Below are 26,217 nucleotides of genomic sequence, written 5' to 3'. Positions count from 1 at the left end.
ACCAATATTTATGTTTCTTCAACATATTTATCAACATCATTCATCATGTCTTCTCCTCATAAATATAGACAGCAACATCAGGTGTACAGTGTGTGATATACAGTAGTGATGTGAAGCAGAGTACCACTTTGTCAGCACACCTCAAACAGCATGCATACAGTAGTCAAAGTACACAGAAGTGAGGAAACAGGTTCAATTCTGTGAATCAAACAGGCACAAACATCTCAACCGTACACGCTGTGGCGGATTTAAGGCATTCAGGGTTTGTGTTCACACAAGGTTTGATAACTCATTAATATGAAGAACACTTTTAACACCTAACATCTAAAAAAGAAAACAATCAAAATTGCAATAAGTGGAAATGCTTTTCAGGTTTATAAAAATGCTTTGATGGGGGTTATACTTAAGTTGAAAACATGTACCCTGTACTCTCAATTTTGTGAGTTTGAGTCCAGCTCATGACCTGTCACATGTTATTATTAAATCTAATATGTCTTGACATGTACAACCAAATATTGTAATTTTTTTACAACCAAATATATACGTTTGAAATAGAAATGTAAGACGAATATCCTCAGAAACCACAGAAAGGACAAGGCACATTTTGGTTTTAGTAATCCAACAGATTTTGCCGTAATGAGGGGAACCATTTCTTTTTCTTTTAAAAGAAGAGGAAGAGTTTAAATGCTGAACAAACGCACATATGAACAAACACACAATCACTCAAAACACATGTGCAATAGATGTACGATAATCTGACACATCATTTAAATAAATAAAAAATATGTGAACAGAATCAAAATAATACTTAAGACAGACTGAAACGTTGACATGAACAGGTATACATTTTAAAGAAAACACTTTTAAAGAAGACACAGTTTGCAGACCATATCTTGTCTTTCCTCATGTTGGGTTTTAACAGTTCTCCGGGAAAATAAAGGCACTAAAAAACAGGGAAATATGGAGCTTTCGGGACTTCTGGGTGGCAGTAGTGAAAGCTGTTCTCACTGCAGGACACATTTGTCTTTGTTGCTATATTTTTGCCTCCTCATCTCCAGACCGCGCTCCAGACGCTCGTCCTCCTCCATTGCCCTGCAAACACAAACACATATAACAATACAATGCATATGACATTAACTCTTGGCCATCTTTGGCAGGTCAGCATTACAAGTACTAACCTGAAGGTTTAATATATACAGCATATAAAGGTGTTTTTATAATGCGTTCTCTCTTAGGGATTTGCTATCTCCTTACGCCTCTTTTTTTGTCTTTTTCACACAACTAGACATCTACACAGACTCACCCTCTCTCCTTGGCGTCGATGTCTCTGATGATCTCGTCCCGCTGGTTGACCAAAGACACCAGCTCCTGGAGGAGCAGCTGCTCCCTCTGCTGCTGATTGCACGACTTCTGCCAGTCTGCGGGACAAACAGCAGAACTTTTCATAACGGTTCATATGTACAATAAGGAAATACAGGAGATTGGATGGCTAATAGGTTACCAGCGGTTGAATGTGACTAAATTAATTAACTTGTTAAGTCTATTTTACTAACCTTCTATAGCCATCATGACCCGAAGTTCCCTGTTCAGAAGCTCAAACCTCCTCTCCAGATCCTGCTCCTCTTGTCTGTGGACACAATCAATAATCAGACAAATTAGAAGAAGTGTGTATACTGCATGTGTGTGTGTGTGTACTGTTTGTGTAGAGAGGTCTTACAGTAGCTCCAGGTTGTCCTGTCTGCGTATCAGAGCATTCTTCTTGTTCACCAGAGTGAACCACTCCTGTATCAGTCTCTCCTCTTCATCACGGTCACTTCCTGTAAAAGCAGAAAAATAAAGGGTAAACTGGATGGTTTATTGTAGAAAAACCTATGTCATTTACTCTCTGCACTATTGTGTGTGTGTGTGTGTGTGTGTGTGTGTGTGTGTGTGTGTGTGTGACTCACCTGTTTCCATGAGGCTTCGCAGTCGTCTCTCCACCACAGCGGCTCTGCTGTCGATGTGCTTCTGCTCCGTCTCCAACGCCGCCAGCTCACTCAGCACATACTGGCTGGTGTCCTGCAGACACTGACCACAAGCCAAATAACACACACACACACACACACACACACATACATGCAAACAAACGCACGCATCACACATGAACATACACAAGACAATGACAGACAGCCACAAAGTGAGGAAAACAGGGAAAGGAGATAAAAGGAAAGAGGGAGTTGTAGAAACAAGGAAACAGGTAGAAGAAGAGGGTCAAAAGATTAGAGCATGGCCAAAGGGATGGAATCAGATTCAACAACTTTTGTACAAGGTAATAAGCAAATATGATTTGTGCTTTCTTGCAGCCATCAGTCATGACAATAATGGTGATTTGATTTGATCTGAGAGGGAAAGTCAAAGATAACGAAAAGAGGATGTTAGAGAAGAGAAAAAGTGAAGTGAGGAACACATAACTGACCATTGTTTCCTCTTCTTGTTTGGGAGGCTGGGTCTCAGCTGTACTCTGCAACTCTGCACACACAGGCACACACAGGGACAAATCAAAGTGTAAAAGAAAAAGAACAGAACGAAATAAAGATGGGAAGTTGAATACATATTTGAAATGTTAGAATAAGGCTCAGGTTTCAGGTTCCCACCTGTATTATTAGTGCTTCCAGTCTTTGTGTCTTCATCCTGGACAAGAAAAAACATGAATCTATCACATACAGTAACTTTCGCAAGGTTGATACATATAGTAAATAAAGAGTATGAGAGTGCTTTTTTATAATCATGTTTTAGAAAATGACAATACAGCTTAAACATGAAAGTCAGTTAGAGTATAAAAAGAAAAACAAAGACAGAAAGTCTTACCTGACCCAGTCCAGATTTGACTATTTTGGACCTTGGTGGTGGGACTGGAGTTATTAAATCGTCCACTAAAATCAGATAAGAAAAAGAAGTTGGATTATTGAACTAACCTTCTTTTAAGTGACTAAATACGATACCAAGAGACACAAAATGATTTCATTGTTTTGGTCAATCCTGGTGCAGTTTGTGACACCACATATTTATTAACTGAATACCACCACATCAAACCAGTGACAAGAGCACTGACCAAACAGCAAGCACAGAAATCCATGTATGAACAATGCATGTCATGACCCTTACACTGAGAAGAATATGTGCTGTATAGCCAAAACATTATGTTTATGGATGCACTATTCCATCCAATAGACGATTCCAGATGTGCATCATTTTATACACATTCCCATCAAATTCAACATGACATACTCTGTATCCTTGGAAACCTTGTGAAACCATACTAGAATCTTAATTGAGGTGCTGTGAACTTGATTTAATGATTTGTTTTCCCCTCCTTCTGGTCTCCTTAGTTCAAACTGTGCTACTTCACATTCCTAAGTTCCCTGGAGACACACCAATGTTTCCCCTTTCCCCTCCTCTTGTCTTCAATTCTTTGGTCTGTTCTTTCACACATTTCCAAGGAATACAACATGTATTGTACTGTATGTAGAAAGAAATACCTTTGAGTATTTATTGGAATCTAAGTTTAGCTGCACAATTTGTTACGATGAATACACAGAAAGGTCCATGAGCTTCATGTGGATCAAATCCGCCTTCAAGAAAGTTCTGATGAATCATGGTAAAATAAAATAACAGTTAAAGTATAAATGTTTAAAAGGTGGAATAGAGGCTGGCACCTTTAACCAGTCGTTTGGTCCTTGGTGGCGGGACGACCAACGTGCTGCTCCCTCCTTCCTCTAGGCTCACTCCTTCGTTCAGTCTGGCCATGCAGAAAGCGGCAGCGTCGACGTTAGTGGGACCGGGACCAGAGAGGGTGAGGCCGTAGCTGGACTGGCTGCTGTTGTGCTCTATCTGCATCACGCTCAGCTCCTGGTTGGTAAAGTGTGAGCGGATCTGGCAGAGGTAGGTCATGACTATGAGCCTGTCGGGTACGGACAGAAGAACCATGTCGGACGGCTCCAGCAGGCGAGAGATACCCAGCGCCTCGAAGCCGTCAAACGCCTGATGTTGGTAGAAGAGAAACACATCATCAGCAAAGAAACAAAGAGACATTAAGTTAAGTATTAAATTATCAGCACAAAGAGCTGAATATAAACTCGATTAACAAGAGCCACATCTTTACCTTCCTGTTGTTGAGCTTGATGTCATGAGAGTCCAACTGGTCAAAATCTCTGATGGGATAAAAGCAGGGAGTAATATAATCAGAACAGCCAATAGCAGATTTACAACATTTTAATTATTTTGGGCTAAAACTAAAATGTATTTTCATTATCGATTAATCTGCTGATTATTTTCTTGATTGTTTGGTTTACAAAATCCCAGGTAATAGTACAAATGTCCATTACATTAGACATGTCCAAATGTCTGTTTCTTTCCAGACAACACCCCAAAAAACAAAAAGATTAAATGGAAGGAAATAAGGAAGCAGATCTTCACAGTTGAATATTTTCTTATTTATGATTAATTGGGCTCTAAATGAATGGTTTAGGTATTGCACTTGATATTATTAACATGACAATCTGAGCTCTAAAGCTGAGAAGCAGGTAATGTTGCTCGTGTGCCGTACATTTTGTCTGAATGGAAGTGATGTAGGATGGCACAGAAGGCCTAGACCATTTCTCCAGGATGTGCTGAAGTTGGTGACCTTTATCCCCCGGTACCCTCTGGTGATGTCCTGACACCACTGGAGCAGAGACTGGCTGGAGTTCACCAGGTCCTGCAGGAGGAGGAGATGAGATGAACAGAAAGACGTTCAGTTTCGGTTGTGTGTGTGTGTGAGTGTTTGTCTGTGTTTTAAAAAGCATGTTAGAGTTTCTCTGCACAATCAGCATTTTGTATATTTACCTCATTTGCATCGTCCTTCCCGTCAGCCTCCTCTCTGACCATTGGAGCAGTATGAGGGGACTTAAGGTCAGAGGTTTCTTCTTCTGGTAACGTAGGCAGTCGAGATGTCGTCATCTCACTTTGATGGGGAGGGGTGTCTCCAAACTTCTTTCCACCATCAGGGATGTCTGCCTGTTGGCCTTTTAGCCTAAGAGGAGACAGAACATAAACAATGGAAAAAGACACATAATGAGCAAGAAGACAGACTTTGTTTAGTGGAACAAAGGAGATCATCCAAGCAGCGATTCGTAGAAGTGAGAGAGAGACATGCAAGCTTGCTGACACGACAAATGGCAGCACTGACTTGATGTTAGAAGGCATGATAGGGAACAAAGCATTCAAGATACTAGGAAACTATATTCTCAGCATGGTTCCCTTAACGCAGGTCTATGGTCTTTGCTAAATAAAATGTATCACCTCAGTAGAAAGCAGATTCACCAGATTGCCTTTGCTTTGGATATTCTGTTATATCATACACAGCAGTAGTTCTTGAAATGACACATGCCAACACACACATATTGCCAAAGCTGTTTTCAGCCTTGCGAGTCCAAAAGAAAAACATTTAGTTTTCTAAGCTGTGTTGGTAGTGTTTCCAGCAGCATGGCTCGATGGATGCGGTCAGTCCACCACCACAGACTGAAATGATGAAAAATAAATAAATATCCATGGCCAAGAGGATGAATCCTCATTACTTTGGAGATCCCCTCTTCCTCTCGTGCCACCATGAGATTGACATTTATGGTTTTGAGTGAAATGTCTCAACAGCTATTATAATAGATTTCTGCGAAATTTGGTCTAGACTTCATGTCCAATACTTTAGTTCACCTTCAAATATCTCCGATAAGCTTCAGCTTTACTTTGTGTTTAATGCTAATTGGCAAATGTTAGCATGCTAACAGGCTAAAGTAAGATAGTGAACATGGTAAACATTATACCTGCTACACATCAGTAGGTTTGCGTTGTTCATTTAGCCTGTTAACATGTTGCTTTAATGTAATTAGCTTAAAGCACTGCTGCCTCACAGACAGACCTCTACAGGCTGTAGACTATTGTTTAGATACGTAGCTGAGACCAAGGCTAGCCTATATGCTGATTGTTGTCTTACTTCATTCTTCTTGGATTTTACTAGGTCAAAATGTTTTTACTTTCAAGTCTCAAGTTATGTCAAATCTTTAGGAAATCAAGTGTCCAGTCAAGCTCATTTTTTTGTGACTTAAGTCTTAAGTCTACAGTTCTGCATATCACATACCCAAACAAAACACAAAGCTTCGGTGGCATGTTATTGTCTACAGCAGCACAGGTTGACAGCCCATGCTGACTTACACATCCTCCTCGCCTTCTTGATTTTGCCTGAGCTCATTGGTCGGTGGCTCTTCTGCTTCAGTTAGTGATACTTCCTGCAGGGTATCACAGCAGGGTATCAAGTGCTGACTGTGATCAACAAGCTCTGTGGTGTCGCAGTCAATATCACGGGGGTCTGGGATGAGGAGCTTCATACTGCGAGGGCCGGAGACAGGGGATATGTCACCTGTCAACAGATTAATTTTAGCTAATAACAACCTCTCCTCTTCTTGGAGCTGTTGGTCTTTGTTGAGATGGTTAAGGTCACGGGTGTGTGCTTCTGTATGAAGGCTGTCAATGTGTGGACTGTCACTCTTTGTGGCTGTGTTTAAACTTGGGTGGCTCATGTCTTCATCATCCCTCATTTCAAGACTCTTATGTGACTCTGTAGCTATTTTGACTATTTTTGTGTCATCGTTTATCTTACTGATGTCCTCATCGGCTACTACCTCCACGCTTTGACCAGTTTTTGCCTCAGCATCATCTCTCTGTCCTTTCATTGGTTGATTTTGTGCTCCACTACATTGGGGAACCGGTTTAGATGTAGTTGTCTGACTGATTCCTTCCTCTCGCTTAGACCCTGATGGAGGTTTAGGATGAGGATGCTCTGTCAGACTGGTTTGAGAGAGTTCAGGTTGATTTTGTGGACTGGCACCAGAGCTCTGGTGAAAGGTTTGTCCACTGGAAGGGAGTGAGGAGGGCTTCTGGGTAACAGCAAGTGACAGGGGCCCTGGGCTGAAGACAGAAAAGGAGATTTCAGACTTCAACCTAAAGGCTGAAGAGCTTTTGAAAAAAAAAAAAACGGACCAGCAACAAATCCTTGTCATGCTCCATTCCCCTCTGGCAACATTCATGTCACGCAGCCAGAGCTGCATCTTGTTAATCTCACACAGAGTCAGAGGAAATTCAGTCAGAAAAGTTGTTTAGAAAAGACACAGTCGGTTGTCTCCATACCAATTCAGAGTAAACTGAGGGTAGAGCATGGTGTTCTTTAAAGAAGGACACTTCAGCTAACCGTACAGTTGTCTCAAGATTTCCAATCTCATTATTTGGACTTCCACAAGTTTGATGGGACAGAGGTCTGGCTATGCAAGATTATACCAAACTGGACATATTGGAGGCATAAAAACAACTCAAACGTGACTGAAATAAAGTGAAACACCAATTTAAAACATGCTACATCATACTATATCTGTGTGTTCAGATTGGACAGATTTGATTCATGACTTTCAGGAGGAGAGAGATGTTTGAAGCAAATTGTGCACTAAGGGTTGATAAGCGGGCTAAATCAGTGGCCAAACTACAATAACAAACATCCTGTACTTTCACCTGATGCAGTATCCTTGACCTCCACCCCAACTCTGCCTCTCTCCTCAGCTTGAAAATCTCTGTTTCAAGTCATACCTAAGATGTAAAGATGAAATCCCAGTTTCCTTCACAAACAACATAATTATGTTGTTTGGGCGGCACATACAGGACATGACTCACATGCCAACACACAACTCCGTCTTGAGAAAGGCCTGCAGGGAAAGGCCAACCCTCAGTAAATGAAGGATAGTGATGCTTAGTAATTATTATTTCCCTGCAGATATAGTGAGTCAAAGCTTTGGTTATTAGAGGAAGCATACACCACACAGTCCTCTGATCCACAGGAGGCAACAAGCAGCTCTCTCATATAACTATTTCCCGGTTACTCACCTCCCTCTCCCTGCAGCTATTTATCCCTCTCACCCACCCTTACTCACCCTGCTTTCCCTTCCATGTACAGCTCAGCCAGCCAGACGGAACCAAGATCCTCCTGCCCTCTCTCATACTCCACCTCGTCCTCGTCCTCCTCCTCTCTCAACCACACTGGGATGGCACCAGATTTCAGCTTGGATTTGTCTTTTTTAACTGATCTCAGACCAGGATTATCCAGGGGTTTTGGAACAGCAATTGCAGAGTCCTCAGGTTTGACTGATCTGGAGTCAAGTTTGCTTGTTGGTCTGACAGAATCAGCAGGTCCCGTCGAAACCACTTTGACTTCAGTATTCGCTACTTTGGTATCCAACTTGCTTTCTGATATCACTTCATCACCCTGTAACATCTCATCACATGCAATATCATCCAACTCTGCTTCCCTCAGAGGAGGCCAGTCATTTGATTGCTTGTTCATGACTTCCTGCAGTGACGTAGAGGCAGAAATAAGCTCTTGTGGTTTCTCACCTTTGCAATTCTCTTCCCTTTTCCTCAGCCTGTCATCTTTCCCCTTCCTCTTCTTCTCCCTCTCAATCTTTCTCTTCCTCTCCTCATTTTCTTTCTTTTCTTCCTCAATATGCTGCTTCCTTTCTCTCTCTTCCTCCCTTTGCTTGTTCTCCAGCTCTTCCTTCTCTTTTTCCAGCCTCTTTCTCTCCTCCTCTTGCCTCTCCATCTCTTCTCTCTCCTTTCCCAACCTCTGTCTCTCCTCCTTTTCTTTTTCCACCCTCTCTTTCTCTTTCCTCTCTGCCTCTTCTCTCTGCTGCCTCTCTCTTTCCTTCCCATTCATGTTTTCTATCCTTTCCTTCTCCATTCTCTCCTTCTCCTGCTCAGTAGCTGCCAGTCTCAGAGTTGCCACCAGACTTAGCCCAATGTGAAGGTTTTTGAGCGAATCCAGTCTGTTCACTAAACTTCTGGTTTTCTGTTGTGTCAGAGAAGGCCGTGGGTGGAGAAATGTCCACACCAATGGGAATCAGTGGCATGTCATCTAGCATCTCTGCAGCGACTTCATGTAAAGATGGCTGATCTTCATTACTTATAGGGAGGCATGGCTGTTCTGCAGAGCGAGGTGGATGACCTGCATCAGTGAGTCCAGTTGTCTGCAGGATGGAGGCCACTGTCTCATAGCTAAAGGGACACACACGAGGGACAGGAAAACTCTGAGACGGGGCTCACCCTAAAATGACCTCAGCAGGCTCTGAACAGTGAGACAGAAAGCCAGACAGCATGCTTGATGAAGTAGTTCCTTTTTCTCAGACTTTGTTTTGGTGCTTGTCCAAAGCACACAGAGGAAACATGTATTGTTGGTTGCACTGAGAACCAGCCTACACTACAACATAATAAAGCCCACTGGAATTTCCATCCATGATGACACGTGAAAACGCTTTCTGGCGCCATGCAGCTCAGAGAAAGATAACACAGCGAGACAATAAGTAAACACGAATCTCTATGACGTTCTGAAATTAACAGCAACTTTTGAAAGACAGCTCACTGAGTGGATTATAACCAAACACTCATCAACTGGGACCAACAGGATGGTGTATTCTCTGTACTGGTAAATGGTAGTTTTAGGTACAGTTGTTATCAGCAGTGCAGGTATTAAACACCAAACGGCGTTTTCACAGCATTAAGCACTAAATGAATGCCATGGATATACAGTAATAACTCATAACATACAATAAACATGTGTCTGTGTTTTAATAACCTCAGATAAAGTCATGATTATAAGTCAAACTAATCATATTAGTCTAAACTCTTAATTTTTCTACTTCTTCAGTCAATTATGTAAAATGTTATCCCTCTTTTGAGGTTGTATTTGATGAATTAATACTGTTTTGTTTTATACTGCACTTATATTATTGTGCTGACAAGTTATTGAATCATCTAATTAATAGTAGTTATTGGAAATGTATTCAGACTGTATATAAATTATATAAAGGCAGGCAGAGAGACTCACCCTCTATAAAACACGTCAACTACAGCTGACATGAAGCCAGCCGGCGCCTCCATCTGCTGCTCCGCAACACACACATTTGCCTCTGTGTGTGCACATTTCCGGCCGCTACCACACACACACAGACACACGCACAAAATGTACTCTGGTGACAAGCTCTCATCAAATAATGTCAGTTTAAACAACCAGTCTAACAGCAAAGACAAAGGTTGAGCTGAAGAGAACAGCATCAGATGAGGTTAATCACAACTAAGCACTGGTTAGGTTGCAGCACAGAGGAACGTTAGTCAGTACATGTGCAGGTGTGTGTGTGTGTGTGTGTGTGTGTGTGTGTGTGTGTGTGTGTGTGTGTGTGTGTGTGTGTGTGTGTTTGTATGTATGTGGTGGCTTGCGAGCAAAAGCAGCCATGTCATGCCATGCTGCAAAGGATCCATCACTGACTCACCCCCCTATTACACCACCCTCCTCCTGCTTCTCATCCTTCTCTTCAGGGCTCTCACTACTTTGCATCCCTCTTTCCGCTCCTGTCTCCGCTGTGGTCTCCTCCACCGTCACCCACAGCTGCTTCTCTGCCTCGCACACTGGCTCCTTATTGTTGATGAAACTCTCCTGACCACCAGTCACGGCCAGGCCTGGTTTCACCTCATCTGCTCCCTCCTGTTGTGGTTTTCCTGAAGGCAGGAGAACTGTTTCCAGCCGCAGTTCTGGTTCAGGCTTTGAGGGAAGCAGCTTCTCCAGCGCCAAAGCCGTGCGCTCGAAGGCTGGTTTGGGGGAAACCTCGGATGAGGTTTCTAGTTCTACGCTGGGTCCCTCTGGCTCTTGGGGCTCTTGTTTAACTGGTGGTGCGCAGGGTTCAGCAGGAGGTTGGACTATGGGATGTGTTTCTGAGTCTTTTGTTGTTATTGGCTGTTCCTGCCTGACAGGGGTGTCCACTTCAGCAGCATCTTCTCTGTGTGAGTTAGAAGAAAGGAAAAAACACATGAAAAATACAGCCTTTATAGTTTTACATTTGCTACCTATTATATCATTAAGAAGCCAGACCATCAGCGAAGCAGACAGACACACAGATGGTGAGAGAGACAGATAAAGCAGACAGACAGACAGACGTCCCCTTATCCATTCTTACCCTCTGCACAAAGGTTTTGTACCCTCCATGGCAGAGATTTTTTGAGGTGTATCTTTCCAACTTCTCCCTTCTAGCGATTTCCATAGAGGAACCTCTGCATCAGTCAGCCTCGGTGGAGGTGGCACCAGGGTCAAGACCTCTAATGTAAACGGTTTATCGTGAACAGTGGGGCCTGAACAGATGCCAGGTGGTGTACATGTGGCAGATATTTTCTTTTCTGGGACGACAATGTTTGAAAATGAACCTTCCTTTGAGAGACAAAGTTGCCCCAGACTGGAATAAGGGGAGAAAAAGAGGAAACGGTGAAAAAATAAGTAAAAAAAGGAAGAGGGGGAGGGCGGGTGCTTGGTGGGAGTTGGGGAATATCAACAAGAGTTCAGCAGGAATAAGAAAGGGAGAGGAGGAATGTCATACCACAACAGCAACAACAGAAAAAACTAATAGTAGCTACCATAGCTAAAAATGTGATACCAAGTAATACCACGGCCAGGAGCACTGATATCAATGTCTTTTATTATTAGAAGCAGCATTATGATTTATTAGGTGAATGCATCAATAATAGGCTACTTCTAAGACATTCTAATTAGTCATTGGTAATTGCAATGCATGTTAAAATGCAAGACAGCTAGTATCAAACGTATAAATTCTCACAACTAACAAATGCACACACAACAGCAGCAGATGCAAAGTTTAGCTGGCGTGGTTTCTCAAAACAAGACTTGGCATCGGTGGTATCTATCTTATACTTTGGGATCGATCCTGCCCACCCTTACCACATCGATAATCAATAAAGTCTCACATGAGCGGAGAATCACAGCAGTAATCAAAATAGAAATTATTCAGCCCAACTTTAACTTTAAATCAGTAGGAAGTGAATTTAAAGTTTGACACCGATTGATTTCATTTGCTGATTAAGAAAGCAAGTGACAAAAAAGAAATCAACACCCACACTTTTTATTCCAGTGGTGTAACTCACCGCTCATCGGAGGCGTAGCCTGGTTTATTAACTGATTGAAGGGTTGTCTCTCTGTCTTGTGATTGGCTGAGAATCTGTGAGAGCAGCTGCTCGGCTGTAACGCAGGTTTTGTCCGGAGGAGGGAGGCGAGGAGCAGGAAGTGGAGTTTGTGGTACATCTTTAAGAGCTGAGGGCAAGGGTGTGAAACTGGGAGGAGGGACGTCGGTGTGTGTGTTTGGTCGAAGAACTGGCAGAGAAGAGGAAAACAAAGTTTTCATCTTCTTCTTGTCCTCATCTGACTTGTTGGCTTCCATGCTGCAGACTGGAGCTGCTCGATCCTCCTTCCTCCTCTTGTCTTCGTCTTCCTCTTTATTCTTTCTTTTTTTCATCTCTTCCTTCTCTTGCAGAAGCTTCTTCTGTTCCTCTTCTCTTTTTTTCCTGTCGTCTTCCTCCTTCATTCTCCTTTCCGCTTTCTCTTTCTTCTCTCTGTGTCTCTCCTCCTCCTCCCTCTTCTTCTTCTCTGCCTCGTGCCTTCTCAGCTCCTCTTTTAGTTGTCTCTCCTTTTCTTTCTGCTCCTTTAAGACTCTCTCCTTTCTCTTCTCCTCCTCCTCTTCACGTCTTTTCTCCTCCGCTTTTTTCCTCCTCTCCATCCTTTCATTCTCCTTCTTTAAGAGTCTCTCATTATCTTTCTCCTTCCTCAATCTTTCCTCCTCCCTCGCCTTCTCCTCTTTGAGTACTCTCACCTTTTCTTCCTCTTCCCTGTTTGTTCTCTGCTCTGCTTCTGTGACTCTATTATCCTCCTCCTCCTCCCTCCTCTTCCTCTCCTCCTCCTTTCTCCCTTCCTCGTTCCTCCTCTCCTCCTCCCTCTTCTTCCTCTCTGCTTCTGCCTCCTTTTTATTTCTCTCTTCCTCCTCCCTCTTCTTCCTCTCCGCTTCTGCCTCCTTTTTCTTTATCGCTTCCTCTTTCATCCTCTCCTCCTCCCTCTTCTTCCTCTCTGCTTCTGCCTCATTTTTCTTTCTCTCTTCCTCTTTCATCCTCTCCTCCTCCTCTTCCCTCTTCTTACTCTCCTTCTCTGCCTCATTTTTCTGTCTCTCCACCTCCTGTAGATGTTTTTTATCCTCTTCCTCCATCTTTCTTTTCTCTTCCTCCTCTTTCATTTTCTGTTGCTCCTTTTCTTTTTCCTCCTTCAAGCATTTCTCCTCCATCTTCCTCCTCTCTGCCTCTTCCAGGAGCCTCTTTTTCTCTTCCTCCCTCCTCCTCCTTTGCTCCTCAAACACTCTCCTCTCCTCCATCAGTTTCTCCTCTTCCTCTTTCATTTTCCTCAAGAATCTCTCTCTCTCAAGTCTCCTCTCTTCCTCCCTCCTAAGTTTTTCCTTTTCCTCCTCCACCTCCAGGAGTCTCCTCTGCTGCTCTCTTTTCTTCCTCTCCTCCTCATCCCGCTTCCTCTTCTCCTCACTCAGCTTCTCTTGTTTGTCTCTGCTCTCATTCAGGAGTCTCTCCTCCTCGCATTTCTTCTTTTTCTTCTCCTTCTTGAGCTCCTCCTCCTCCTGTAAGAGCCTCTTCTTCTCTTCCTCTAACAGTCTCTTCTTCTCTTCCTCATGTTTTCTCCTCTCTTCCTGCTTCTGGAGCATTACTTTTTGCTCTTCCACTTTCCTCCTCCTTTCCTCCTCTTGTTCGTTCTCCCTTTGCTTTTCGTGCTCTGCCTTTATCATCACCTCCTTCTCCGTCGCTGCTCGCTCTAACTGCTTCGTCAGTGACGGCTTTTCTCCACCGGCCTTTTCAGTGGTTTTCTGTTCAAGACTGCAGAACAGATAAACAATATTCCTTAATCCTAACTCTGCGTGTGTGTGTGTGTGTGTGTGTGTGTGTGTGTGTGTGTGTGTGTGTGTGTGTATTATCAGCATCATCAGTTCACATTTTGCAACCTTATTTTGTCTTTGATTCTATGTACAAATATAAATACTCACCCCGGAGGACACCTTTTAATAGTATCCCGCTTAGAGTCATCCTCTTCCAGAAACAAGCCCCCTGATTCTTGTCTCTGGTTAAATGACTCAAAGATGATGTCGTCAAAGTCAGGCTCGGGCTCAGGCTTTGCCAGTGGCGGCTTTTCGGCCTTAAAGGCGCTAATAACATTCGTCTCATGTGTTGTTTTTTTCAGATCAATTTCCCCCTGAGCATTTGGCTGTTTGGGAGTGATAAATGCCGCAACAACATTGGTGGAGGGCTGCTGAGGGGTGGAGCTCTCACAGCAGGAGAAGGGCCATGGAGGGGGCGGGGCTATTATCAGCTCTGACTGGGCAGGACTGGGGACAGAAATATTGGAGGTCAGGCTCGAGAGATGAGTGTGTGAGATTTCACAAGGCCGAGCGTGCAGAAAGTGATTAGGGGTGGAAACAGCCCAGCAGTCCACAAAGCAGACCTGCTTATTATTCCACTGTCACTTACTGCAAGGTCAGTGCAACAGGAGGCAGGTACAAAACACTCTGCAACTGTTAGCACAGGTTAGCATCAAGGAAGCACAAACACCAAGCACAAAGCAACCGCGAGGCCTTGAGCAATAGTTGGACAAATGTCTTGATCAACAAACACGGATGGACTGTTACTCAACTACACACTTGTCAGCGAGCTGAAGCAGGTTTGCCTCAGTCAGCACTAAGGTGGGTTAGCTTGGGGTCATTTGGACCGTAATGAGTTTGTATCGTGCTCATCAACACTAAGGAGTCCTTATTACGTTACTGTAAATTGTTGCATTCTCTTTAATGCAAAACATACGTCCATAAAAGAAGAGAAAAAAGAAGAGAAGAAAGATTTAAGGAGGAATAACAATCCCCTACATTGTTCTTCGCAATCTGTGATGCACTTTGAAGCGCCTATACATTATTGTCGAAGCAGCTGTGTCGTCAATGAACTGCTGAATTAGCTAGGTTAATGTACAGCTGTACGACTTAAAGGAATAGTTTGACATTTTAAGAAAAACACTGATTCATTTTGGATCATGAGATGGATACTCCCGTGTCTGTCCGTTGGATAGAAAGCTACGACCAGCAGCTGTCGGCCGGGAGCAGTGACTTCCTCGACTTAGTTTTCTGTATGCATTAAACGAAGGAGGTATCACGTGAGCTTTAGAGGGGCTGGCAGGTGGATTTTGTTGCTTTTGGACAGAGCCAGGCTAGCTGTTTTCCCTGTTTCCAGTGTTTACGTTATGCTAAGCTAACTTTCTCCTGGTTGTAGCCTCATATATTCAACAGACAGACGTGAGAACGGTATCGATGTTTTCATCTAACTCTCTGCAAAAAAAGCAAATAAGTGTATTTCCCACAATGCTGAACTGTTCTTTAAAGCAATCATGCACTTTCAAGCAGCTAGCGCATCTCAAAGTGTACAGATGAGCTCTGTACGCTTATTTCATGAGTCTGTGTTTCCATGTTTCTCCCAAGCTCTTCTAGGGCTACCACCAGGCTTCAAGACGCCCCTTTTTCAGCTCTGTGGTCTGCTGACACATTCTCTCTTCACACTGCATTTCGGGGGCCAAACATATCTCTGAGGATCCAAACCAAGCAATCTAAATTTAAACACTCGTGTGATACCATCCCATGACCTCACCTGATCGTTGCTGTTTCAGCTTTGCTTTCTGGGATGGCCGCCTTTGAATCCTGGGCTGTTCTGATTAGCTGGTTGGATACTTTGATGTTGGCCACTGACCGGTTGTCGTCTCGGCTCAGAGGACTCAAAGGTGTTTCCTCGACTACTTGAGTGAAGGGAAACGTTGAGCCTAGAAAGAGCAAAAAACAAGGCCAGACAATTAATTTCGCACTGCGAGCGATCATTGCAAGAAAGGAAGGAGAGTGTGGTTATTTAGTTGAAGACTGCGTCGACATTTTCGCACGTCGAAAAGCGAAAGGTCTTGGACGAAATAAACACTGACAGGATATTGTTTACCTGACTGACAGAAGCTGATCGGAGCAGGAGGAGCAGAAGGAGAAACAGTGAGTTTAAGGTGAGGAGAGGAGAATAAAACAGAGGTGGAAAGAGAAGATGAGCGAGGGGGTGAGGAGCGTGGAAGAGTGGCAGTAAGGGCTGGAGCCGCGGGGTCACAGAGGGCATCTAGGTCGGGACTACTCAGCAGAGGGACAGGGCTGATGTCACTTCCAGATTTCAACCACGCCCCCTTAGCACCTGAGGAAAGCAGAGAGGAAGGACAGGGAAGATGAGGAGGAGAGGGAAACAGGGGCGATTATGTGAAGCGGAAAGGAAAGAGTGAAATGATAGCAGTGAATATGTTTTTGACATTTGTTACCTGACTCTGATATAGAGGGGTGAGATTTGGGGAGAGGAGGGGCATCAGCGGAAAAAGGAGAGGGAGAGGAGGGGCGAGCGATTGACTTGACAACCTGAGGTCTGAAAATGTGAGCACGGCCTAGTAGAGAGGACAGACAATGAAAGACATTATAAGCAAAACAGAGAAGGAGAGAAGAGAAGAAAAGAATATGAGTAATGGACTAGCATCTCTTTATTGTAGAGACAGTCACAGCAGAGACAGACCAGAGACTGAAGTAAGATCATCTGCAGTTTGAACCTCCGGGGGGCGCCGTTGATGTGAAACAGGAACTGAGGAGAAGACAGGAGGGGAGAAAGAGAAGTGATGAACAAAAGAGGAATAAAGATAATATATTCTTATGGTGTGCATGTAATGATTTAAATAGTGCGTAGAGAAGGAGTGTATTACATATCACATACAACTGTTTCATGTGTTTATTGGGTGGACTACGCTAGAGTTATGCTTGTATTTGGTATTACTGTACATGCATCAGTTATTATAGAATTACATATATTCTTATTAGTTACAGGTGATCGTACCGAGGGCATTTCAGTGTGCTTTGTTAAGAGGTTTAGCAAGAGTGTGGCGGCGGTAGGTGTAGAGAAGTCTGTAAGCGTGGATCGAAACAGACCTTTGGATGAGAGTCACCTCCTTGATAGCGTGAACTAAATCTTCTTTGAATAAACCTTTTTTTGTAATGTTTTCCCTGGACTTATCCCTGGACTGTTTTTAATTCTAGGATAAAAACGAACACATAAAAAGAAGCAGATACCAAATTAGAACATTTTAAGCGGCTACAAAACGTTCCCTTGTTCTTGTTGCCTGAGGTATTGCGGCACTGACAAAACATTCAGATGTTTAACTCTGACCTAAATTTTGATATCATGACTTGATCTTCCTCACTACACATCACTCTGTACATATGTAGTATACTATATACCATACTGTACTGTCTTTGACTTTGTAACGTAACATGGGCATGACTCTAAATCAGAGCCTCACGCATAAGGAATGAGTTGGTGTTAAGCATGCAGCATGCGTTTCAGCCAGCCTGTCATGTTGATACCTTTTCCTGAGCCTGACTGGAAGATTCTGGGCAGAGAGGGAGGCTGAGAGAGGGTCCGGGTGAGTTGAGGGTGAGCGGATGGAGGTTCAGAGGACACGGCGGGATTTGAGGGAGAGGAGGATTTAGGTGAGAGAGGCTGGGAGGCAGTAGAGATGGTCTTATGGGTGAGAGTAGTGGATACAGTGAGAGGACTGGGAGACTTTGAGGGAGTCGTGGAGGATGATGTTATGATATTCTTGGGTGATGACAATGCGGGGGAGGGAGGTTTGGGAGTTAATGAGGTAATGGCTGTTTCGGAGGCACTGGGCGGCTTAAAAGGCAGTTTAGAGGGGGTGTTTGAAGAGGAATTCGGGGGGACAGAGGGCAAAGAAGGCTCCACTGAGGCAGCAGGTAAAGTTGGCAAAGATTCAGAGCATTTGGGAGATGGAGGATGAGGGGAAGAAGGCGTGATTATGGGTGCCCTGGAGGATTTGGGGGATGGAGGTTCTGTAGGAGACACATCCGAGAGAGGCAGGGCAGAGGGGGAACTCTGCATTGAGGGAGCAGCCGCTGTGACCTGAGAGCTTGGAGGATTGGGTAGTGGGTCAGAAGTAGCAAGAGCCTCAGGGAGGAGAAGGTGGGAAGATTGTTTGTGCTTGGATCTGGGCGAGGGCTGAGGGGAGGGGCCGGGGGAAGGTTGGATCTCTGACTGGACAGCGGGGGTGGGGAAGGAGTGTCGGCTGCGACGGGGCGAGGGGCGAGGAGCGATAGGTAGAGGAGGGCGGGAGTGGACGGCAGGACTGGGAGGGCCGCCATCACGTCCACAGGCTGGATGAATAGATGGATGGAACCGTGACAGTAGATTTTTGGATGAAAGAGATGAAAAAGACAGAAGGAAACATCATGAATTGAGAATGAGAAGGAAATGAACTGATGAACTGATGAACTGATGAACTGAACTGATGAACTGTGAAGACAGTTGATGATTTGACTCGCAGACTGTAATGCATTTCAGATGTAAATGTGTGCAAATGTTCCATCAGTGGTGGAAAGCAACTCAGTACATTGACTTGAGTACTGTTCTTCAGTACTATAAAAAGGTATTTTACTTTTGTCTACCTACTTTATTCTTCTTGTCCACATTATAGAGGAAATATTGTCCTTTTTACTTAACTACTTTTAGCTGACAGCTAAAGTTACTGGATTTCTTTTCAAACAAAAACATTTGCAGCTTTTCAAACAGAATTAATTGAAACAATAAAGTTAATTTAATTTGGAACTTAGATATTATTTTTAGGAGTAGGAAAGAATATTTGATATAAAGATACAGATGCTCATTTTAGAACATTGTTTTAAAAACAACTTAAAAACAAGTAAAATAAGGGTTTTAGTATTTAAAATCACCTTGACCAACAACAACAATATGCTGCTCACATACATCATACATGCATAGCATATGTGCGTATTAATACTTCTGTACTTTTACTTCAGTTAGGCTTTGAATTCAGGACTTTTACTTAACTATGCATACTATGTGCATACTTCTTCCACCCCTGGTGCCTTTTCAAATAATATACATTAATATTTTAGTCCAGTCATTCTAAAAAAAGAAACAGTCCTGGACAAATAATCAGATGTCAGAGTTATGGTGATTTGTGGGGCTGTTACACATGTTACATAAATATCTCTGTGGGTACAATAACCTCTATGTGACATGTTGCAGCTGAAGCTTGTCATGCCTCCAGCTAACTACCAATACATTAGTGGCATTAGTCTTTCATCACATGATTCTCAATAATGTCTCGATGAGAAATATGTGGTATGCAGAACACATGGCATGAATGTGTGAAACACTGTTATATAAACTGAACCTCCCACTAACAGATAGGGGAAGAGAGACTTCGTGTTCCCACCTCCTCCTCTCTGGCAAGAGAAACAAACAGCGGGAGTGGGTGAAAGAAAGAAAGGCCAAGAGGAAGCTACCTGAGGCTGGAAAAGAGGGTCCAGCGGAGTCTCGCTTGTCAGGTGGAGGGGGAGCAGGGCGATTTGGGCGAATAAGAGTGTGTGGGACGACTGCAGCCGGCAGAAAAGAGTAGAGCAGAAGAAGTGACAGGATGGAAAAGAAGGTGGAGGAGGAAGAAATGTCAGAAGAAATACTTCACAGTGAGATGAGAGTGTAGGAGCAATGTTTGTGTAGGTCTGCATACCTGTAGCAGTGACAGACTTCTTGTCCTCATCTTCATCGCTCTCATTGAAGTCGTCCAGGTTGCCGATATCTGCGGGTTTGACGCTCATCAGGCTGGCAAGACTCTGCATGTCTTCATCACTGAGGAACACAAGAGCGAATACTTCAGGGCTGCAACTAACGATTATTTTTATTGTCGATTAATCTGTCGATTATTTTCTCGATTCGTTGATTATTGGTCAATACAATGTCAGAAAAAGGTGAAAAATGTCGATCGGTGTTTATAAAAGCCCAGGATGACGTCCTCAAATGTCCACAAGTCAAATATATTCAGTTTACTGTCATGGAAGAGTGAAGAAACCAGAAAATAGTCGCATTTAATAAGCAAAAGTTTGCTTAAATAATAGCTATTTAATCATTTAATCTTTACAGCTTTTGAAATCATTACTCAGTGATAATCTCATGACATCTCCACAAACAGGAAACACTCATGATGATAAATAATATGGTCAGCATATAAAATGAGATGTGGCTTAATTTATTTTATTTAGTGGACTTTTATCACCGATACCCAAATACAGTACAAACACTTTAGGTATTCAATCTTCATTTTTAAGTATGTAATGTCGAAGCGCTACTGTCTGACATTGGTGCCACATCATCTTTGGGGAGACAAACATGTGCAGTAGCTATCAATTTGTACGTAGACATCATAAAAAACATGTTGTTACACCTTTAAATTTACCAGAAACTGCCATACCCACCACCACTGATGTAGTAAAGAGGTCAGAGAGGATAAAATACTACTCACGTGGCTTTCCCCTCTCGAACGAAGACACACGACAGCGACAGCTTGAGAGTGGCATCCACCACTTTGACAGACAGCGGCTTCAGCTTCAGCGTCAGGTCAGTCTGGGTCGGCGTCGGACTGGCAAACCGCTTCAGGTTGATGTCTGCTGAGGCCAGAACCTTACGATGCCCCTTGCTCTCCTACAACCATAGTATTTTGATTTATATCAATGTAAAGAATCAAAAGCAGAGGTAAGGTAGTGAAAAGATACTTACACCCTCAATGACAAAGGTCCACTCTTTGTCCTCAAACTCATCAGCGTTGACCTCCTGAAGAGACAAGAACAAAATAGGAATTGCAGTCGAGCATCCTCTCCATACACACATATAACCCTGTAACGCTGCAATCTTCCATTGGGATTGATAAAGTACTCTGAACTCTACTGGAAGTTATTCTTCCAGTGACCCCTCATGTATGGAAGCATCTGCGTCGGTAATATTTCCTCTAATAAGTCCCCGGTTTGTATGTGGATGTGTTAAGAGTGTATTGTGGTTTTGGTACCTTGAAGAGTGTAACAGAGATGTCGATGTTCTCGGGGACAGGCCACACCACCATGCCTCTGTAGGGGTTCTTGATTCCAGGCTGCCAACTGTGGAGCTGTGCAACAAACAACATTGGTGAGAACGTATGTGGAAGAAGAAGAAGAAGAATAAGAAGAAGAAGAAGAAGAAGAAGAAGAAGAAGAAGAAGAAGAAGAAGAAGAAGAAGAAGAAGAAGAAGAAGAAGAAGAAGAAGAAGAAGAAGAAGAAGAAGAAGAAGAAGAAGAAGAAATATACTTAATGTACCAAAAGTAAAAGTAAACATTATACAGAACGACTCATTTCAGAATAAAACACTATATATATTATAGTTGTATGATAATCATTGATGCATTAATGTGCAAGCATCACTTTAGTCATTTTAAAAGTTGAATACCGCCTGGTAGTTAAATCTTTAAAAACACATCAGTTGTTGATTATTTTTTAATAATTAGAATCTGCAAATGAATTAGTATTAGCTTTAATGTAGTGGAGTAAAAAACTACAATATTTCCTGTAGTGGAGTAGAAGTAAAGAGCATCTGAAAATGGAAATATTCAAGTAGAAACAAGTACCTCGAAATTATACTTAATTACAGTACTTGAGGGAGTATAGTAAGTTACTTTCCAACACTGGAGACTGTGTGTGTGTGTGTGTGTGTGTGTGTGTGTGTGTGTGTGTGTGTGTGTGTGTGTGTGTGTGTGTGTGTGTGTGTGTGTGTGTGTGTGTGTGTGTGTGTGTGTGGTGGTTCAGTGGTTTCACCTTGGAGCACATGCGTCTGTTCCTCCTGGTCCACACCACCCTCAGCTTGTCTGGTTGCCTATAGAAACATACAAAACCTAAGTCAAAACACAGAAATGACGCCTTGCCATACGCTGTTACTTGACAATATTATTAATGACATAATCTGCTCTTATGCACAAAGGACACAACTTAAAAACAAAGTGTCTGTAGAGTTTGACAACCATTTTAGCAATGCGACAAAACAATGTCCAATAGAAGGTCTTGTGAGTCACTGTTGAATAATAATGCCTTCAAAGAGTGTGTGAGAGTAAGTGTGTATGTATCGCATTGGAAAAGCTGTGAATGTGTGTACAGCATGTGTATCTGTAATTAGGTGACAATGTATAATATGTGTGTTTGTGTACGTACTGTGTGCACCTGTTGTGTATGTACTGTATATGTTGGAAACATTGTATTATTTTAGTCTCTGCGGCACAGGAAGTGAAACTCGCGTCACGTGACCTGAGTCTATGTGAATGTGAGGCAGCATGCAGAGGAAGAAGGAATCTCCTTTTCACACACACACACACACACACACACACACACACCCTAAATATTATACCAGTGCATAATAATAATAATAATAATAATTCACAGTACTCTCGAACCTCACAGCCAGCTTCCTTCAGTGCCTTCAGTGTATCACTGCTCAAGCATAGCAAAGAGAGCATGAGTTTACATGTACATGTGTTTGTGTGGTATGTGTGTTAGCGGGTCAGGAGTGGCATCAGAAATAGCCCGACAGGAAGAAGAAGGAAAGGACAGCACAAACAGGAGACATGAACGTGTGATCCGATACACAAAGATACAAAAACATTTTGACGTAGCGGTGAGCTCAGTAACAATAGGTTTTACACGGGCGAACATTAGGGGTGTAACACAGTTTAGTAACATGTAATTACTGTAATTGTGGTTGGTGTTTTTGTCATTCAGCAGACAATGGTTATCCTACAGCTGACAAGATGAGTGATAATCATAACCCACATTCATGTTGAAATGTTTGTGTTAAACATCATTTAGTGTTTGTGAAAACAGAAACATAAAGTACTGTACTGTTACTATAAAAATAGCCTGTTGCTAAGTCTCTAATTATTTCTGTACCACTAAACTGTCTCTGTCAACATCACTTCATCATTTTCTGACTTGTCATGTAGCAAAAACTGCCTGCCTTCTTATCTTGTACCCCTTTGTATTTTCGGTTACTCTAACAAGCTCTATAGCTATTGACGGGGAATATCTTGTTTGACTAGTAATGCTTAAAAAGATGTCAAAACGTTTTTGCTGCTTAGGGGCAGTGGAAACTTTTATTTAAATAGGAAAACACTTGCTTATTTACACATCCAGCAGTTATGGAGCTACATTATAATACATTTGCATTCGTGTTTGTGGCCAGCAGATGAAAATAAGTCCAATATTCCTGCTCTTTTAGCTCAGGTTTTTGATCAACTCCAGAGAAAAAATATCTGTCTCTTAAGCAGCTATAGTCGCTAACTGTGTCTGCCTGCTGTTTGGTGCTGAGCAGGTAAAGTACAGAAGGTTTTAAGAGCTCTTTCTCTGAAAACAGCTGCCTGCTGCAGATTCAGGTCACTACCAGCGACCCCTTTCATTGTCACATTGGTATTATAAAAATATTGGTTATAGGCGCTTTACATATTTAATTAATACAAAAAGCCTTACGCAAATCATCTTATACAAAGTTCTTATTCTAAGTATGCCTCTCAGTAATGAGGACAGTCTCTAAGAAAGCCAATGGTCTCAAACCATAGCACTAAATTAGAACACACACTCACACACAACTTGTACACAAACACGTGACTTGTGAGACATTGATGTGATCTTTAAGTGTCAGTAACCTCTGACCCTGGATACAGGCTGTATTCATTTTTAAAAACAAACAACACATGCCTAAAGTAATATGACATCTCCAGTCTTTCCTCTCTACTCCTTCTCTCTGTGGTTCCTGACTTTTGCCTCCCTGTTTGAACGGCACCAGGCTTATAAACTGATTTCATCATATGTTGTCAATCTTTCTAAATCACTCTGTCCTTTCCCCTTTGTCTCCAGATAACACAAGCTCTCCGCTGCAAATCGAACTCTGACACTTTATTGACGAGATCGTTCTGTCACTGCAGAAAAAAAAGATTTGTGTTTATGTTGCTGAAAAGCCGCTTACACAATTATTCCATGCTTCAATGTTATCTGATCAGATAACAAGGTGCAATGTTGGCCACACTTGCATGTGAGCTAAAGATAAAGTGTAAAGATAACAAAGAAACTTCAGACAATACTGTCATTTATTTTCTAGATAAAAATAAAAACATTATCCCACAAGGCTCCACAAAACGTTGTAGTGCTGTTGATATTATACCCAGTTTCCACTTTATAGCGTGACTCTAGGAGCTTAAAACTGACCATTTTGATTTATCTTTTCCGTTCAATGTCAGTGTTTGTAAGAGATCAATAATGCTCCATGCTGCATCACCTGGCCACCTTCCAAATATTTTGTACAACAGGAAATTGCACAAGAAGGGGAAGCCCTACAGAGCTTCAGGGCTATAAAGTGATTTGATTAAATATCTGAATAAAAGAAAAACAGTGAGACAAGTGAGTCTATGTGCTTATAATTATAATGATAAATGATTAAATAATGAGGTTAAAAGTAAAAGTAAAGATTGCTCAAAACGTACCAGAGACACAGTCTGATTGCCTGCATTTGTATACATTTTCAAAACAAATAGGGAATAACAGTGATAATAAAACATTAGCAAGACACACATACAGAATATTCCCTGTCATATTGCTTACGTCTGCCAATGTTGTATAGTGTCTCTGCACACATTTTTATATTTGATTATGAAATTATTGTAATAGGCTTCAGTGGTACACGAGTCTTTAAAGATATTGGAACCTATTGATGGACTGATTACTGATAACTGACACACACACACACACACACACACACACACACACACACACACACACACACCTTGTCGATAGGCGGGGTCGTGTATCGAATCCACTATCTCTACGGAACAACTTATCTCATGTGCGGACATGAGGGACGCCCTCATCATTCTCAGTGTAGCGGAAAGAGCCACAACATGAGAATGGTCCCAATGAAGTCTTATTATGACTAATAATATACTAAACAGTTTAGTTAGTGGTGTTATTTACATCTCAAACAGTGAAATACGTTCGTGTGAGAGATATGGCAGAAAGAAAACGCTTAAAGTAATGGTGTCTCCAAACTCACCATTTCTTTGTACACTCCAACACGAGTTCCTGGTAAGAGGCAACAAACTGAAACTTTGAAGCCTTTTTACCCACCCGCTGAAGTCTTTTCCAAACCGAAGTCATAATTTCCTCTGCTAAAAATAAAACCTAACTAACAGGAAAACACGCTCTCCTCCGCGCAACAATAATCCAACGTTGTGCGCTGTGTCAGTTCCTTAAAAGGTATTCTTCTTCTTCTTCTTCTTCTTCTTCTTCTTCTTCTGCTGCTGCTGCTGCTGATGGTGATGAACTTCACACAAGCTGCGACTTGCGCTCATTGGCAATAAGTTGAATCACGCTCAATAAATGTCGCCATGTACCGAACAGAAAGAGCCGTAATTGCAATAAAGCCAGAGGCAAAAGAGGAACCGATTCCGCCCTGCTGGCTGTCATTCAAACAGCCTGGAAACGCCTGATAAGAAGCTAAAGTTTCAACCCAACAACTGCAGCAGCTCTCATTGACAACTCTCCTTGTTGGCAGGAATCCACATGGAGACTGCAGCACCGCTTAGTCAAGCCTTGTTGTAATATAGATCTACTGCCTCGACTTCACCCTCCCTCCTTCCTTCAGTGACAACAGCCTGTAGCAGAGAGACAGGCAGAGAGAGAGAGAGAGAGAGAGAGAGAGAGAGAGAGAGAGAGAGAGAGAGAGAGAGAGAGAGACAGGATATGCAAAGAGAGTCTACTGGTGATGCAGCAGTATGCAAAGGTCTTTATCTTTGCTGCTCATGAATGCATTAAGGTGAGTGTGCAGTCATACCTGTAGACTTTGATCCTGACTGTTTATGTCACTGGAACAAGCTTATCTGACTATTTCACTTACTCAGCTCTGCACACTCAGATCTCGTCTCCAGACCCAGTGCTTTAGCATTGAATACATAAAACACATCGTGAGCTCATAGTTATAACTCAAGTCACTTCCTGAGTTTCAGTTGCGTCATCCAGCCCTTTCCAGAAAAGTCTGTTTCGTCCAGTTAACTACAGAGGAATAGTTTCCATGAAGGGGGGCAGTCTCTCTGTGTGTGTGTGTGTGTGTGTGTGTGTGTGTGTGTGTGTGTGTGTGTGTGTGTGTGTGTGTGTGTGTGTGTGTGTGTGTTTTCAAGCTAGGTCAAGGCACAGGGATTTTCCTCAGTGAGAGCAGGAGTGTATTTTTAGGTGGAGGAACAGGGATGGATGGATGGACAGAGGCAGCTGGGGTGGAGGAGTGCAGGGAGGCAGCAGGGGGAACAA

The 26,217-nt window shown here is 42.7% G+C and overlaps 1 protein-coding gene across 1 annotated transcript; it reads right to left on the bottom strand.

Annotated features, from left to right (window-relative positions):
* Positions 1-7: 7 nt before the first annotated feature.
* On the bottom strand, positions 8-25,872 carry ehbp1l1b (EH domain binding protein 1-like 1b). The gene is given in 35 exon segments (XM_029448007.1): positions 8-1,092; positions 1,304-1,418; positions 1,554-1,627; positions 1,718-1,817; positions 1,947-2,058; positions 2,456-2,508; positions 2,634-2,670; positions 2,848-2,912; positions 3,696-4,020; positions 4,142-4,190; positions 4,586-4,626; positions 4,628-4,735; positions 4,864-5,050; positions 6,226-6,399; positions 7,989-8,136; positions 8,819-9,105; positions 9,935-10,039; positions 10,377-10,880; positions 11,058-11,330; positions 12,034-12,731; positions 12,801-13,812; positions 13,980-14,318; positions 15,619-15,787; positions 15,955-16,191; positions 16,313-16,432; positions 16,558-16,623; positions 17,400-18,206; positions 19,362-19,451; positions 19,586-19,704; positions 20,375-20,553; positions 20,629-20,682; positions 20,915-21,010; positions 21,694-21,751; positions 24,968-25,568; positions 25,748-25,872. Coding segments are annotated over 34 exon segments (6,993 nt in total). The 5' UTR covers positions 25,072-25,568; positions 25,748-25,872; the 3' UTR covers positions 8-1,004.
* Positions 25,873-26,217: the final 345 nt, after the last annotated feature.

Source organism: Cottoperca gobio, chromosome 14 (assembly GCF_900634415.1).
Source record: "Cottoperca gobio chromosome 14, fCotGob3.1, whole genome shotgun sequence".
Classification (NCBI taxonomy): domain Eukaryota; kingdom Metazoa; phylum Chordata; class Actinopteri; order Perciformes; family Bovichtidae; genus Cottoperca; species Cottoperca gobio.
Note: the sequence above shows the minus strand (reverse complement) of the source record. Positions and strands in the feature narration are given on the sequence as shown.